The sequence below is a fragment of the Drosophila ficusphila genome, unplaced genomic scaffold, assembly GCF_018152265.1.
Source record: "Drosophila ficusphila isolate 14025-0441.05 unplaced genomic scaffold, ASM1815226v1 contig_414, whole genome shotgun sequence".
Classification (NCBI taxonomy): Eukaryota; Metazoa; Arthropoda; class Insecta; order Diptera; family Drosophilidae; genus Drosophila; species Drosophila ficusphila.
The window spans coordinates 7442576-7459298 of NW_025064328.1; the positions used below are offsets into that span (position 1 = coordinate 7442576).

Here is a 16723-nt window from a genome sequence, read left to right on the forward strand (position 1 = left end):
AAACAGTTATAGCAATTGTCAAGAACGAAGAAGCGGTTTTGATTGTGGACTTCTTTTGCGACGTTGTCAGTCTTGATAATAAGTACTCGTTCGCTGACTCATTTATTTATGCATATTGGTAACTTTCTCCTTACTCTTACTTTTTATGTCAAAGTCACTTGATTTTTAAGACTAAAAGTTTTTTTGACATTAATAAATAATGTATATATTTTTATAAACTTATATTTCAACTAAATAATTCAGGATAAAGTTAATTTAATAAATCATTTTATAAAAACTTAAATTCTATCTAGAGATTGAAAGATTAATGAATCTCATAATTGTTATAATTAAATAAAAGAACAATACTCTGCTTGTTGTTTTCGGATGATGTAAATTCGGAAACAGTTTCCTATGGATTGTTAATCAAAATTAATAAAATAAAGGCTATGTTAAAGTGCGCACAGGACCCCATTCAACTCCGCCCCTGCAAAAACGGACAACGCAAAGTCATTCCGACCAATTATTTCTTCCTGTGCAACAGCAGGCGATTGTAATGCGATCCGTGGGCACTCAAGAGCTGCCATTCAGGCCAGAAATCTGGAGTTCCAAATGCATTTCTCCGGCTATTTTTAAACAAAACATTCCATTCCGAGTGATAAGGCCATGAAAAACATTCCTCTTTAGCCCGTATGCATGTGCATTGCTGCGCCTCTGCATACGTGTGTGTATGCGTGGTATTACTCATGCGCTCTCCGTTCAAGCGTCGTTTAGTATTTTCCCAGCTCGCCTTCGGTATTTTCCACGGTCACACTGCGCCGGTGCTGGGGCGTTGTTGTTGCTTGGCGAGAGCGAAGCAGAAGTATTTAGCGCGTTGCTGCCGACGGTCCTACTGACACAGAAAATGCAAAAAAAGTAAGAGCGAAAAGAGCTGGCGTAGGCGTGACAAAAGCGGTGTAAAGAAAAACCAACGGTTCCGTGCAAGAAAAGCTAAGAAATACAGTGAGCCCCGGCTACGAACGAAATTTGAAAGAGAGAGCATCAAACGCGAATTTGGCGCTATTCCAATGAATAGTCCTCGCTCAAACGCGGTAAATGGCAGCGGCGGCGCCATCTCCGCTCTGCCCAGCACCCTGGCCCAACTGGCGCTGCGCGACAAGCAGCAGGCTGCGTCGGCGTCGGCATCAACAGCGACGTCGGCGTCCTCTGCCACCAACGGCAGCGGCGGCGAGTCCTTGATGAGCGGTGGTCGACCGCCCAATCAGCCGCCCAGTGTGCCAGTGAGCGCTGGCAAACTGGACACAGCCATCGGTGGAGGCGCCTCCAACGGCGATTCGAACAAGCTGACCCACGACCTCCAGGAGAAGGAGCACCAGCAGGTGCAGAAGCCACAGAAGCCACCGCTCCCGGTGCGCCAGAAGCCCATGGAGATCGCCGGCTATGTGGGATTCGCCAACCTGCCCAACCAGGTCTACCGCAAGGCCGTCAAGCGGGGCTTCGAGTTCACCCTGATGGTGGTGGGCGCCAGTGGGCTTGGCAAGTCAACGCTGATCAACTCGATGTTCCTGTCGGATATCTACAACGCTGAGCAGTATCCCGGCCCCTCCCTGCGCAAGAAGAAGACGGTGGCCGTGGAGGCCACCAAGGTGATGCTGAAGGAGAACGGGGTTAATCTCACGCTCACCGTGGTGGACACACCTGGATTCGGGGATGCCGTGGACAACAGCAACTGCTGGGTGCCCATACTCGAGTACGTGGACAGCAAGTACGAGGAGTACCTGACCGCCGAATCGCGGGTGTACCGCAAGACCATCTCGGACAGCCGGGTGCACTGCTGCCTGTACTTCATAGCGCCATCGGGTCACGGACTGCTGCCACTGGACATTGCCTGCATGCAGAGCCTGTCGGACAAGGTGAACTTGGTGCCGGTGATCGCCAAGGCCGACACAATGACGCCCGACGAGGTGCACCTATTCAAGAAGCAGATCCTCAACGAGATCGCGCAGCACAAGATCAAGATCTACGACTTTCCCGCCACGCTGGAGGACGCAGCCGAGGAGGCGAAGACCACGCAGAATCTGCGCAGCCGAGTGCCATTCGCGGTGGTGGGTGCCAACACCATCATCGAGCAGGACGGGAAGAAGGTGCGGGGTCGGCGTTATCCCTGGGGTCTCGTCGAGGTGGAGAACCTGACGCACTGCGACTTTATCGCGCTGCGCAACATGGTCATCCGCACGCACCTGCAGGACCTCAAGGACGTGACGAACAACGTGCACTACGAGAACTACCGTTGCCGGAAGCTGTCCGAACTGGGCCTGGTTGACGGCAAGGCACGACTGTCGAACAAGAACCCACTCACCCAGATGGAGGAGGAGAAGCGGGAGCACGAGCAGAAAATGAAGAAGATGGAGGCCGAGATGGAGCAGGTGTTCGACATGAAGGTAAAGGAGAAGATGCAGAAGCTCAGGGACTCGGAGCTGGAGCTGGCGCGGCGCCACGAGGAGCGCAAGAAGGCACTGGAGCTGCAGATCCGGGAGCTGGACGAGAAGCGGCGGGAGTTCGAGCGCGAGAAGAAGGAGTGGGAGGATGTCAACCACGTGACGCTCGAAGAGCTCAAGCGGCGCAGCCTTGGTGCCAACAGCAGCACGGACAACGTGGATGGCAAGAAGGAGAAGAAAAAGAAGGGTCTGTTCTAAGTCAACCCGCTCAAAAACCCCCTCCCTGCCCCCTCAAGTCCCCCATTCCCCATTCCCGATATACTTAAGCGCTAATCTCGAGAACAAAACAAACGAAAGCAACCCCCTAGCGTATCCTACTCTTATACCTACCACGTAAAGTAATTCAAAAAGTGCATAAATATATCTATTGTTGGGCTCCAGCCGCCCCACGAAGGCTTCTATTCGCACAGCAATCGTCCAGCGATGGCGTTGCATTTGTTTTCTACATACTATACAAGTACATATAACACATAGCAGTTGCAGTATTTTACCAATATATATCCACGCATTACTTGACGAGACACATTTGCCTAGCCTAATGAATTGAACACGCAAACGAATTAAATCGAAACAGTAACAAACGGTATTTACAAAATACTTAAATATCTTAAAGCTTAAACAAAACAAAACAAAAAAAAAAAAAAGGAAAACATAAGCAGAATGTACGAGTACGAGGCGAAATTGATCCTAAAATTAATTATAAAGAATAACGAACCCATGTATAACGTATGCTATTGATATTGTAATTGTATTTTACCTATTATGCATAAAGTCATAAAACACCCAAACACACACCAGCAAAAGCAAAAGCGGCAACAGCAGCAAAAACCATCAAGAAACAAAATATACTCTTGCATTTTACAAAATAAAGTCTTCTCTTTAGTTTAACTACATAAAAACCGAAAAGAATTCCATATTGACTTTGTTGTTTACTCAACTGCAGCGGAATGAAGTGATCGACGAACAGGGTGTTCCAGCGATCTGAATGGCACACGTCTGGGAATTAACGCCGTGACGCTAAGTTTTGAAATACTCTCCAAGCGCTGACTAATTTTTTTGTTACACATAAACTCATTGAGGGTAAATATGGATGAGTCATGCCGAAGGAGCATTGGCTTTTGAACGTGGCTTGAGTCAAGCGGATAGTTAAATCACTCGCCGCAAACAATTAAAAGTGTTTACTTCGGCCATTGTTAGATGCTTATTGGACCACTGAAAAATCTAGTGGGGGTCTTGAAATTACAGTGGATGCCATTTGAGAAAGACCATGTTCTTAATTTATAGAATTACTGTTTATGTACCTATATGGGATTCTGACAATATCAAAAACCTTGCCACTCCCTGCATACAAAAAATCTTTCGGTTTACGTACGCACAATGGCAGTCAAATAAATAGACTTGAAGCTTAAAGGTTACTTTTCAAATTCCACAAATTTTTAGAAGACCAAAACTTAAGAAGACTAAACATTTAGTAGTTAAAGATAAAAAAGCTGAATATCAATATAATTTGAGTAACCGCACATTTTTTAATAGTTTAATAATTAAAATAATAATAAATAATATATAATATAATTAAGTATACTTAATTTTCTTAAAGTTCCTCTAAAAATTGCTTACAAAAGTAAAACTGTGAAACCTTAATGGGAATCAGTTCATAATTAAGATAAATTATCGCGCTTTATTGTGCGAAAATCAAGATAATATCAGATAAGATAAAATGATTTGCGCGAAGTAAATGTTGCAATGCATTAATCACTATATCCACAAAAATGCCTTCTTCATTTATCTGACAAATAATCCGATTATAATAATTACTTCTTAAAATTTGCCTTATAGCTAATGTCTTGAACTTCTTTGTTTGGTATATGAAAGTATTGCATTTTGGCTGGTTCTCCACTTGAAATTGCTTTCTAAATGCCCCAGACACAAGCTTTATACATAAAGAGACATGTGTGCATGGATATTTAATTTATGCACAAAAAATTAATCCATAACCCAATTGGAAGGCACTCAATTAGAGCCATATAAAGCGTAAAATGAAAATCCATTGGTGAAAGACATCGAAGAAACATCGAGCGAGAGTGGGCGGGGGGAGGTGTTGAGCGGAGGGGGGAGGTGGGCGGCAGAAGGGGTGGCAATCAAGATATGTTTGTCTGTGTGAGTGCTCGAGTATGTAAGTCAACAACGTTGACGCAGCACTTAACTCAACTCGAAGCAATTGGCTTTGGCGATCAATGAACGCAACACCAGAGAAGAAGCTCCAATGAGAGAGCAGTGCACTAAAAGAAATTACTTCTTTGAAATGTTTTTAAAAATAATTGAACATTCCTATAACACAAATCGCTAATAAATTATTAGTTTCATATAGTTTTATAATTTACTTTTTTTCATTTTGTAATTTATTATGTATATTTTTTGTCGAATTGAATCCTAACAATACTTTTTTTTTTTTTTTTTTTTAATTAAACATAAAAAATAAAAATTAATTTTAAATATCTGGTTTTTACAAAATTACTCAAAATTTATCATTTAAGGTTGACGTTTTAGTTGTTTTTTTCGAGTGTAGTGAGTGGAGTTCGTTTCGCTGCTGTGTTGTTTTTAGGACGATGACTCAAATACAAAAGGCAAGAGGAACGGAGGGAACGCGATGCAAGTGTGCCTGTGTATGGGGAGCTTATCGGGCTGAAATGAGAGCACAACAGTCCGCTTGTTTTTGCCTGTGGGTGAGTTTCATGTGGCGTCCATCTGGTGAGAGTGTGTATGTGCGTATACGGAACACCCTGTTACTGCGTTTGCTACGCTTGCGGACGGCATTCCTGCACGTCAAACGCAAAAAAACAGAAACCATCAACAGTCAAACGCTTAAGATTTAAAACAAATGTTGACCGTTTCTAACGAGCCGGCACATCGCAGAAGGAGAGAGAAAAATAGGAAACGATAAGGCCCAACTCTCTTTCACACACCCACATCAGTCTGACATACTTACGTGACTGAGAGAGCCAAAGGTGAGAGAGAGTTGCGCCTGCGCCGCGCTCTTAATTACTAGGTATTCTTAAATTTTAAACATATGATCGAATCATCAAAATGTAAAAGAACTTAAAAAATGTGTGTACCAAAGTATTAACATACATATATTGATTGATTTTCAACAAGATGAAATTACCAAATATTTATTATATGTATATGCTTATCTACATAATTTAAACTAGCCAAAAATTGTTGTTCAGATTAAACAGCTGTGTCAGGGAAAGATGATTATATTTTGCAAATTTTGTTTTAAAAACCTTGAACTTTTTAATATTTTTAAAATAGAGTGTGTGTTTCTGTTACAAATTAAGCAGCCTGCAAGAAATTTTACATTTTCTTTTTTAAAATTGACATTTGGACTGGGTATTTAATAGTCTGTTCATCCAATGCCTGCGTTTAAATACATTTTTATTTGAGATTTCCGTTTTCCACTTTTAAATTGTCTTTTTACGAGTTCTGACATTTGACATGGCAATGGGAAGTGATTTTAATAGTATGGTTGGTTCAATGGTTTGTTTGTTTAATTTTTCCCTATTTCCCAATCCAATTCCCGTTCTCACTCCCCACTCCTTTCTCCTGTCCCCGCATCGTCTCAATGTCACGCCGATAAGGGCGCGTTTCCCGGTTTGTTTGCTATTGCTTTGTGATTGCTCTTATATTTTCTTGTTTACAATGCAAATAAATTGAGATCGTGCGGGCGAAGATCGAGAAGTTCTATCAGTTTTACGCAACACTTGTGGGAAAGGAACATCGTAGCGTTGATAAAAACGCTGGGTTCATAAATTATCCCGCGAGACTAGACAAACAAACACTTGTTAAAGTTGACACATATTTGTTTGGGAGGCTATTTACTTTAAAAAGGTCGTCCTTGAGGTCAGAAATAGTAAGCTTTAATATAAACAACATCGGAATTTTAAGATAAGAAATTTTAGATGTTTAAAATTAAAATATTACATGATTTACTTGGTTAGTAGAACTAATTCGTTTCTGAATAATAGAACCATCCTTGTTTTAACTGTATAAAGGGGATAGCATAGGATAATACTACTATGCATATTGAATAAGCTATTAAAGTCGTGCTAAAAAACCTGCTGGACATAGTGCGCAGATCTGCGTGAGGTCCTATATCCTGCTGCCCAATCGGAAGTGATTCGCTTCGACATCCGTTTATTCTACCTTCTTTCCTATTTCTATCCCATAGCGGTAAAATTTAATTCAGCATCTACTACTTCCTCACCCACAATGTTTTTTTTTCGATTCTTCTTTGTCCCTTTTTTTGATTTCCGTTACGCTTGCGCTTGAAGCGTGCACAACATCCGCTCCGTATTTCTCTTTTCTCTTCCGCAAATTTTTCGTTTCGCTTTTGTTGTGCATTTTACAGTTTGAATATTTCCATTGTACCTACATCCTGGGAATCGCTGCTATTAACAGGTGATCCCGCTATCTGGCAAATCATTTGCGGAGGTGTGAAAATACATACATATTGTATTCAGGATTCAGAGTTTTGAGGGTGGATTTTTGAACATTGTTCCTTTGTCCTGGATTCTAGTGTGGGAAGTACTTAAATTTTTGGGTTTTTAATTGAGTGGTTGTTAAAATTAAACTAATAAAATAAGTGATTTATTAATATAAAGAAACGAATTTAATTTTGCAAAAAAACAAGGGGTTTCAGTTTAGTAGTTACGGTTTTAGATAATCTTGTGAATTAAATTATCTTGTTCATTTTTACAAATAATACGAAGTAGCTATTATTATATTATATTTTATTATGGACCCCTTCTACAGATTTGTGGGTTAATTTTGAATTTTTTACTTGTTTGGACAGCCATTTATCCCACAATCTGTCAGGGCACTTGACACATGGTCTCAAGAACACTAACCGCACAATTATGCCTCTTAAACGCTCCCAACAATGCAGCGCAACAAAGGACAAAAGAGAAAAAATCAAAACCGAAAGGGCTATTTCGGGTATAATTTCATGTAATTGGGGACAGTTGGCACAGAGCAGATTTGTGGTCTGCCATCCTGACCCTGGGAACAGATTTCATTGGGCATTGACAGTTGCCCTGGTCGGTTATGCAAACTCAATTTGGGTCACTCTCAGTCTTTGGGGCGGGGGGTGGAGAGGCGCTTTTGCAGGGCGTCTGTTCATATCGTGGCAGTTCGTCAAGTGACCTGAATGTAGGTTAGGTGGATGGGTTGCAGATGCTGTTGCTGCTGCTGCATTTGCCGTGGAAATGCAGTGGCGCCCCATAGGGGATTATAAAAGAAATAGTGCCTGTTCTTCTTCTGACTAAGAACACATAAATATATACATTTTGACAACTGCGAGGAATGTATATTGTTTTATTGTATTTTTAATATTAATAATAATAATCGATATTCTAAAATCTTTAATTTTATAATTAGATTTTAAACTGTTTTTTTTTGATTTTACACTATTTTCTTTAGCAAACCCCGTTATAACATAAAATACTTGCAATAAATTGAAACTTTAGGTTTGAAATTGGTGTAACAAAAAATGAAAAGTATTTTTTGAATTTATTGCACTGAGAAGTTAATGAATCAGAGTAATAAAACTATTTATACTACTTTAAAGTTTATATAAGTCAAATAGTTAAAATATGCAATTCCCGGAAGCTATAACGCTATTGAATAGTTTTTATCTGAGCTTAGAATGCGTCAACCACTTAACTTGGAGAAAAATATTATTACCTATGACACATTTTGTGTACCTTTACAACTTTAAAATGGCATTACAAGGCTTTCTAGGGCACGTTTTTTTTTTTTAGTTCCTGAAAAGTACCAAATTATGTACTTTCAATTCCTTCATAGTTTTATGGATCGCTTTGTGTCTAACTATCTATAATTTGGAATAAGGTACATTGAACTGTAGCAAAAATCCCCTCTAAACGACGCCGCTGCTGATACTGGTCGGCCTTTTGTGATGCATCTTGGCTTGTGCCACCCTTTCTTTTTTTGTTTGGGAGCCTGCTCCATTGAATGTCTCTGCATGCTGAGTGCTGCCCATCCTCTATGCATGTTGGATGTATTGTCGGAATCCCCTCCCGAGAATCCCCTTCAACCAGGAAGCCCCCTACAACCCATCGGCGTCCATTCAGTGCGAGGCTCTGCCCATAATTGATGTTCAAATTGCTGGTGAATGATGCAAGCCGTGAGGAGGAAGAAGCACTTGCCACAGATTTGTGTTGTACTGGTCTCGATTGTGACACGTTGGGTCTGGGGCAGCATTATTATTATTATTCTTTTTGTGAATCGGGCAGATGATGGTTTTGTGTAGCCACATCAGATTGATTTAATTAAGCTGAATTAGACAGTCGGAAACGAGGGGAGTGGGAAACATTTCAGAGTTTTGGAGCAGAGCACACGTGCCAGGAAGTTATCATCTGCCGAGGTGCAGGAAAATACGTTACTTTCGTTAATTTCCCGACTCAACAATGCGCAGCCTTCGAAATTATTGAGCCACGCGGCAAGGGAGCAAAGGATCCCGCACAAAAGAGGGTCCCCCTCTTCGCTGGCAGGACCCTCAATGAGTCCTGCAATGAGCTCTCTCCTCGGGGGTTGTAGTTGCACATTGAGCTGCAACGCCGTCCTGTTTGTAATTGTTATCGGTGATCCTGAAATGAACGTTACTTTGAGCCATGGGCCCGGTGTTCTTTTCCTGGCACGCGCCAAAGTCTCCCCCACTCCGTTCTACTTTCAACAGCTGTTCTTCGTTTTTTACCGAATCCTGCAGGACACTTCGGAGTAATTGAAGTGCCAGCCGAGATTCTTTTTTAGCTGATCCCTGGGAGCTGTGAGAAAGGTCGAACCGGTGGGTCTCAAATCTGTCAGAATGTGTCACTATGTTTTTGGGAATATTGGAGATTTTATTTTCCAATAAAAAATATGTCAGTCAGTTGTGAATAGAAGCTGACAACTGGACTTGAAATATATTTTTGATTTTCGCACATATAATCCCGTACAAAATTTGATTTCCGATAAACTGACAAAAAAAGTGACATATACATAGGCTTGCTATATGTTAAAAACGGTTTCGATTTTGAATTTTTATAAAGGTCTCTGGTTAATGTGCCATAGAAGAATTGGTTGAAGTAATTGAATTAATAATAATTTAATAAATTAAAAGCTTTGTTTATATAAAATTATGGTTTCTTTACGATAGTTTTTGCCTCGCATCATGAATGTAATTATTATTAAGTACTCTTCCAAAATAAAAATAATAAAAACAAATTATTGCACTCAATACCTTTTACCCAACGCATAATAGTCTTTTCTGCCATGAATCAACTCCTTTAGAGTAACTCAAACTCAAGAGCTCGGCGAAGAACTCACTCAAACAGGCTCTCAATAATACTCTTAGCTCAGAACAGAACTCAACTCAGATCCTTGCTAAGGATACGGGGCGTGAAATGTCTCAGCCTCGGAATTCCAGAGAACTCAGCAGCAGAGCAAAGTTCTCTAACCATTTTCATGGTTGCCAGCAAATTATCTATTCGGGGTTTTCTGAGCCCGGGGTTTTGGCCGAAAACCGAAAACCGAGCACCGCTGACCACAGCAAGTGTCGCCGAAATGGCCAAAGGACACTCCCCGGAAGAGAAGGACGAAGAGGAGGAGGAGGAGGAGGAGGAAACGGGATCCCTGGCCACTCATAAACACATTATGCATGCCACCTTGGGGGTGCTCGGTTCACAATTTTGCAGTTTTCGCTGTGAATGTGCAAAAGTGCCTATAAAACCATAACGCGTTTTCCTGGAAAAGCGGGAAAAATCAGGTAACGCCCTCGACTGACTCTGGCTGTGACTGTGTTTTGACAATCTCCTTTTCTTTGAGGCATTTTTGTAGGTGGACCATAAAGCGATTATGATTGGGAAATATAGTTTTTTTCGGCTTTTGGCTGAAAAGTAAAAACTAATTAGGGTTTCTGTTGGAAGAACTTCGTTCTACATAAATGAACCATTAATTTAACATGTCGCTCAGCCAGAACGAATCGAAGCCAGTTTGCTTGAGGTCAGAAACGGAAGGGATCGCCTGGATCGCCTGGATCGCATGGCAACTCGTGACCAGGTGTGCGCCAAGTCGTGTGACGACGTCACAGCGAACAGAATATATATCCGCGCGGACCTTTTTATGCATATGCTATAGACGTAACCCCACCCCGTCGTCTGGAAATCTCCTTAAAAAAACGAGCAAAAGTTTGCTGCGCATGCGCAGCTCAAAGTCTCCACCCCTTGGTTACTTGGCTTTGTTTCGAGAAATCTTTTGCGAAATGTACAATCAGGGGGTTGGTTCGAAAACCTAAAAAAGGGGGTTCCGGGTAGGAGCAGGAGGTTTTTAAGGGTCGCTGAGGCGCAACGACCTTTCCCTGTTCCTGAAGTTTTTCTTTGCTTTTGCAGCTGTTGTTTTTGCTTGAGCGAAAGATTTTCCTCAAGACACCCCGAAAAAAAGCAGTCTTGGTTGTGTGCAACGCGTGTGAAAGTTCTGCAGTTCTTTAGTTCCTTAGTTCCGTATTCCTGGCCACGCTTCAGCCATTTTGTTGGACACTCCCTGGCTTTTCGGGTAGCACATTCCCGATCTCGCTGCGGCGCAAAAGGAACTCGTCCTCGGGTGGGGGGAATGTGGCATAAGCGTGTGCGAAGGGCATCTAGGGGAGAAAACTGGCCGGGATCTCGGCCTGCGCCAACAAAAGAAGTTCGCCAAGGAAATTACAGTTCCTGCGAAGCGAGCTAAATGTCGTAAATGCTGGATTTATTCCAAAACAGCAGGCAACAAAAAATAACACAATATATTTTGGCATAAACTCGTATTGAGAGCAATACTAGATTGTGCACATGGGGGGATTTAAAGAGGCTTTGTTGCCAATCAACCGTATTGAATGAGGGGACTTAAATAATATTATAATTTTAAATAACTTATTGGGACCTACATATTTTGTTTCGAGTTTGTCTTAGGTAGATCATGCTTCAAACGCAGTAAGTCATTTTTAAAGTAAAATAACAGTAGAATTAGTATAATATCTGTAAGTTAGGTATTTAGTCAAATTATTAAAAACTATTAAAAATCTCTTTTTTAAGACGTTTTAATAGTAGTAGTTATTTTATATGTATCGAAACAATAAAATACATACTTTCATTCAAGAAGCTTGTGTTATTTCTCGTAAATGGTATGTATTTCTGGTTTTCTGAAATAGTTATTCAAAGTACCGCGTTGGATAAAATTACGGATTTTACCTCCAGACAGTCCTTGAGCTGTCCCAGTTTTTGGTTTTCTCATTAATGTCTTTGAGCACTTACGACTAAACTGTTGGCCAAGTCAATGTAAACATGCCCAGCGGCCTTGATGGGATCGCTAATGGCTTTATAGTGCACTCCCACTCCCACTCCCACGACGAGCACAAAATGTAGGATGCAGTGTCCTCGACACAAGGTTACATTTTATGATTTGGCAAATTTCCAGCGAGGGAGTTCCGTGTAAAGGGCTCGAAAGGATGCGATGCGCAAAGTTGATGGCAGAACTGCTTGCGAGGAAGGACTGCGGCTCAAAAGGATGCAAGAAAGGATAACTTTATGGGCCGCTCGTAAAGACCGTTTGAACATTGGACAATATGAGCAATGGGTGATTATTTGCTTTGGTCACAATAAAGACGGCGGGTGGCAAGGATAATGCAAGGATATCCTTCTGCATCCTCAAGCCATTAGCACGACAATTAGCGGCTTGTACTTCGATACATTCGGCGGATAGAAGGGCTGTACTTCTGGGAAGTTCGGGATCTCTTTCCATTTGTTCATGCGTTTTTTTAGTTTTGCGTAAAAAACTGTTGCTAGATTTGCGTAAAAAACGTTTGCCGACGGTTGGAATGGGCAATCTGACTTCCAAGGATTTACAAAAGGGCTTTGTCCGGTTAAAAGGTAATATTATGTTGCTGAAAAGTTTCCTGGAAGCATAGGGACCCTTTTCGCGTTTTTAAATGCATTTTGTCCACATTTGCGTAAAAAACGCAGAGCGAGAGTTAAAAAAATGACAATAGAGGTTCTGGGAATCTCTACGGAAACACTTTGGCTGGTTATGCGGCAATGTTATGTAAGCCCGTCTGAAAATGCTTTAAAAGTAAGGAGAAGATATTCCTTGAAAAAGAGCTCTGGCCCTGGCTGATAACAATTATATGAGTGACAGCAGTAATCATAAAAATGTTCCGATAAGCTGACAAAATTTCTTATCTAAATAACAGAGGAGTTATAAATTTTTGGTAATTGTAAATCTCGCCCGAATAATCCCAGGGCGGACCCGCTAAACTAATTTTCCCAGCCCCTATTTCATCCCCGTATCGAACTCACAAAAAGGAGAACAAAACAATAAAAAACTAGGGAATTTCTCAGCGCAAAATTCCGAAGGATCAGCAAGGATTCTCCTGTGCTACACTAATCGTTTATTTTGATCAACGAGCTGAATCAATAAAAACCGAAAGAAACGAAAACGAAGCGCCTACTTCAGGACATGTCATCGTCCTGTTCTCGTTATCGTTCTCGTTCTTGTTTCGCATTCGGTTCCCATTCCCGATCCCATGGCAACCTGTTTCACAGGGTTGGATGTCCTTTTGTGTGGTGTGCGTTGGAGTGTTACCGTTGCCGGCCGTGAGAATTGAATGCTCGGAGGGGATGGGCAATAGGGGTAACAGGTTCAGGTCCTGGCCCTGCTGCACAGGTATGCAAAAGTCAAATTTGTTTGCTATGGGAATTTGTCGAAGGTGTCTGGCTTGGGAAAGTCTTGCAGTGCGATGGAGTGTTGTGCGGTGGGAATTTGCTCGGCTCCCTTTGTTTGGTGTGAATTTGATGGAAACTCATGAAAATTGTGGGCGGCCAGTGGATGGGGAACAAGGAAGAGTTAGGGGGTTGTTCCAAAGAGGTTCCCAAGGAATAGTTCTTAGCCAAATTAGCTGATGCGAAAGAGTTTCAGTTGTTTGCAAAGGCTGAGAAGAAAACTAGAATATGCTTGATAAAATGCCAATGAATAATCATGGGATCAGTCAAATTACAAAATTTAAAATTTTACTTTGTAAACTTTGTAAAAGTTCGACGTTTTATTTAAATTTAGGCAAAAAACATTTTTTAGAATTCTTACTGAAGAATTTATACAATTTATACATGTCAATAACTTAAAAAACTAAAAATGAATGATTCTAATTTTTTTTAAAACAATATCAAATACGTGGATTTTGCGGAGACTTTTTAAGATTGTATACATATGGTATGTAGAAATGTAAAAAAAATTTAAGAATAACAAAATAATAACAATAAAAAAATAAATAAATACAAACAAAAATATATTTTTAAAACTTATAAGCTCTTATAAAATAATTTTTATTTTAATAAGATAAATATAATATATATATAAAATATAATGAAATACATTTAATTTCTTACTTCTATTTAAATGAGTTCCTTTTTAGTTGTTTTTATCCTAATTCTTTTCTTTTATTTCTTAAGTAGTAAACCAATTCTAATTAAATTTCGTTGCAAGAGCCGAGTATTTCCGATTTGTGCTAATTTCCTGTGCCCGCCCCAGGTCGTCGTTTTGAGACATTTCACACAAATTTCGTGCACTTCCTTCCGGTGAGCGGAAGGAGGAAAAGGAGCGCATAAGGGCAACCAGCACGAAGCAAGGATATTCCCCGGCCAGACAATAAATAGAAATCTAAATTGCAAAATATGGGCCACGGCCTGTGGGAACCAATTTGATGTGGGCCCACCCTCGCATCATCGATAAGATCGTCGGCCGAAGGAGGTGCTGAGAAAATCTCGTTTGTTGTGGCAGTTCGCAGGGCTCCTTTGTTCGCCTGGGAGAAACATTTCGCTTGTTTGTGCTCGAAAACAGGTTAACAGGTATTTAGCCCTCGGATCAGTCGGGATTAGAGCGATGGATGCGATGCGAGATCTTGAGTGGGTGGTCAGCTATCATGTGGAATCCATCGACCAGAGAATGGAGCATGTTCGCTGTCCCATAAATCAGAGAAAGCCTTGAAATAGTTCGGATTTCATTTGCATTCCAGTACAAGCAATTAGGCTAAGGACTCTGGGAAAAGGGATAATGAAAAAGCAAGAGGGAAAACGAACTAATGAAATAAAATAAACTGAAATGAAATGGTAATTTGATACGCGCACACTTATGGAGTGCGTTTCTCAAGGACTCGCAGGTAGTCCTGTGGGCACCGAGAGTCCTTTGTCTTCGCTCACATTGGCGCATCGAATGGCAATGCAAGCAAACAGATCCTTGGCCCCGAAGATCGATCGTTATCCTTGGGGGAGCGTTAATTAGATTTGCACCGAGCGGCCCTGATCAAAGGATCACTGGTCAGTTGAAAATCTAGAAAATCACAGACACACACCTGTGGGAAAGGACCCCACGCAGCCAGGACGAAATGCACTTGCACACATCTCTCTCGCCAGGACGTTCCATCGACTGACCTTTCCTCTTCCATTTAATTTCCATTGTTATTTGCAGTTCCCTTTATTAATTTGAAGAGCCCGCACTTCATGCAACTGTTGCGCTTGGCTTCACTTCGTCCTTCCGGAAGGATGTTCCTCCTGTTGGCCGCTATTGTGCTGCCGAGGCACTTCCTGTGGGTCACTGGGAACCCTGTGGCCAAAACAATCTATTGTTAATTAATTGTGCTGGTCAAGCAAGACGCCTGGGAAGAGGAAGTGGCGGTGGATGGAATGCCTCCCAGGTAATCATTAAAGGAGTCAGGGATATTAATGTGCTAGTTCTGTATACTACAAGATGAATGGTCTTTGCACTTTTTCAAGAGTTAAATTCGGTTACAAATTAAAATTTTTATAAGAATCAATTTTTTTAAATTCTCTTACTTGTTCTTGTTCACAATTCCACATTGAAATTTTAATATCACTATTGTATTGTATTGTATGTTTGATATTTACATTTTCTTAAAATGTGTAAATGAGCAGTAGCTTTATAAAAATTAAATAATGATAAAATAAATAATAATAAATAATTTTATGATCTTGAAATTAATAGTTGGTCGCTACTAAATTTAAATTAAAAAGTCTGATGCAGTCTTACATTTTATTACGAGGCTTATTAGCGCCCTCTAGCATTTAGCGGAAATACTTGTTTTGTACATAGGCTTTTTACATGATGCAGTAGCGCCATCTATGCGTCGTACTTCCTTATGTAATAGTACTTTGGCTCACCGCTAGATAAATATGTATTTATCATTTACTTTATTGGTTTTATCTCCTAAAATTTAATTTTGTTTAAAGTGTTGATGTCTAAAAATAACTTTATAATTTCAATTGACTTGGTTTGTAATCTGGTCCACACTTAACAAAGTAATGACTTCTGAATACTTCAAGAAAAATTTAGTAAAAGTGGCACTTTTACAATATAACTACGGTTCTTAGCGAAGTGACCCATTTGATTTTTTGGCTTGTTAAGTTAACGTTCTGAAGTCACATTTTAGGCTTTTTCAATAACACTTTATGATCTAAAATGGTATTCCATTACCCCTAAAATAATGGGTTAGTTAAAGGTTCAATTAATAAACCGTGAATTGAAAAGGCTGAAACTGTGAAAGTTTAAATTTTTTGAAAATATAAGCCCAGGCTTTTGCCAGATTTTAAAAATGTTTGTATGTATATTATATTAGTAATTTAGAACAGCTTTACCTTTTCAATAATGTGTCGTGTTTCATATTTTTATCCTGGTTTTTATGTAACGTAAAGTAACTTGCTTCTATAAATTTTATTCTTCAAATGGTCGCATATTTTTACCCCTTTCTCACCGAAGGACCAATTCAAGGGTGCGCTCACATGTGTCATCATCCCACTGCGCAAAAAGAAGCCCCACAACTGTCGCTTTTGCGGTGACCCCCACGAAACTCGCACCTCCACATCCCCGATCCCCCTGGCATGTATTTTTTATTGTGCCAGAAGGTCTTCTCTGCTTCTTCGAAATTCATTTTAATTCGTTTTTATTTCTTTTTAATTTTTATTACATTTTCGTATATTAGCTTTGACTTTGCTTTAGTTGTATCCACTTTGAATTATTTGCTGTTTGTTTTCCCCGCTCGCTCCGCGGGCCAAAAACGAAAAAAGGGGAAATAGAAAACGGCATCAGCTTTTTTCCAGCAGCATTGTTCCGCGGACTTCTGGGTGGAGAATGGACGTCTAGGACCCAGCTCC

General features: G+C 40.6%; 1 protein-coding gene across 1 annotated transcript; it reads left to right on the forward strand.

Moving 5' to 3' along the window:
* The first annotated feature begins 823 nt into the window (after positions 1 to 823).
* Positions 824 to 3383, forward strand: LOC108101584 (protein peanut). Its single transcript, XM_017205996.2, has one exon. The coding sequence runs from the start codon at positions 1047 to 1049 to the stop codon at positions 2673 to 2675; it is 1629 nt and encodes a 542-aa protein (XP_017061485.1). The 5' UTR covers positions 824 to 1046; the 3' UTR covers positions 2676 to 3383.
* The last annotated feature ends 13340 nt before the right edge of the window (positions 3384 to 16723 follow it).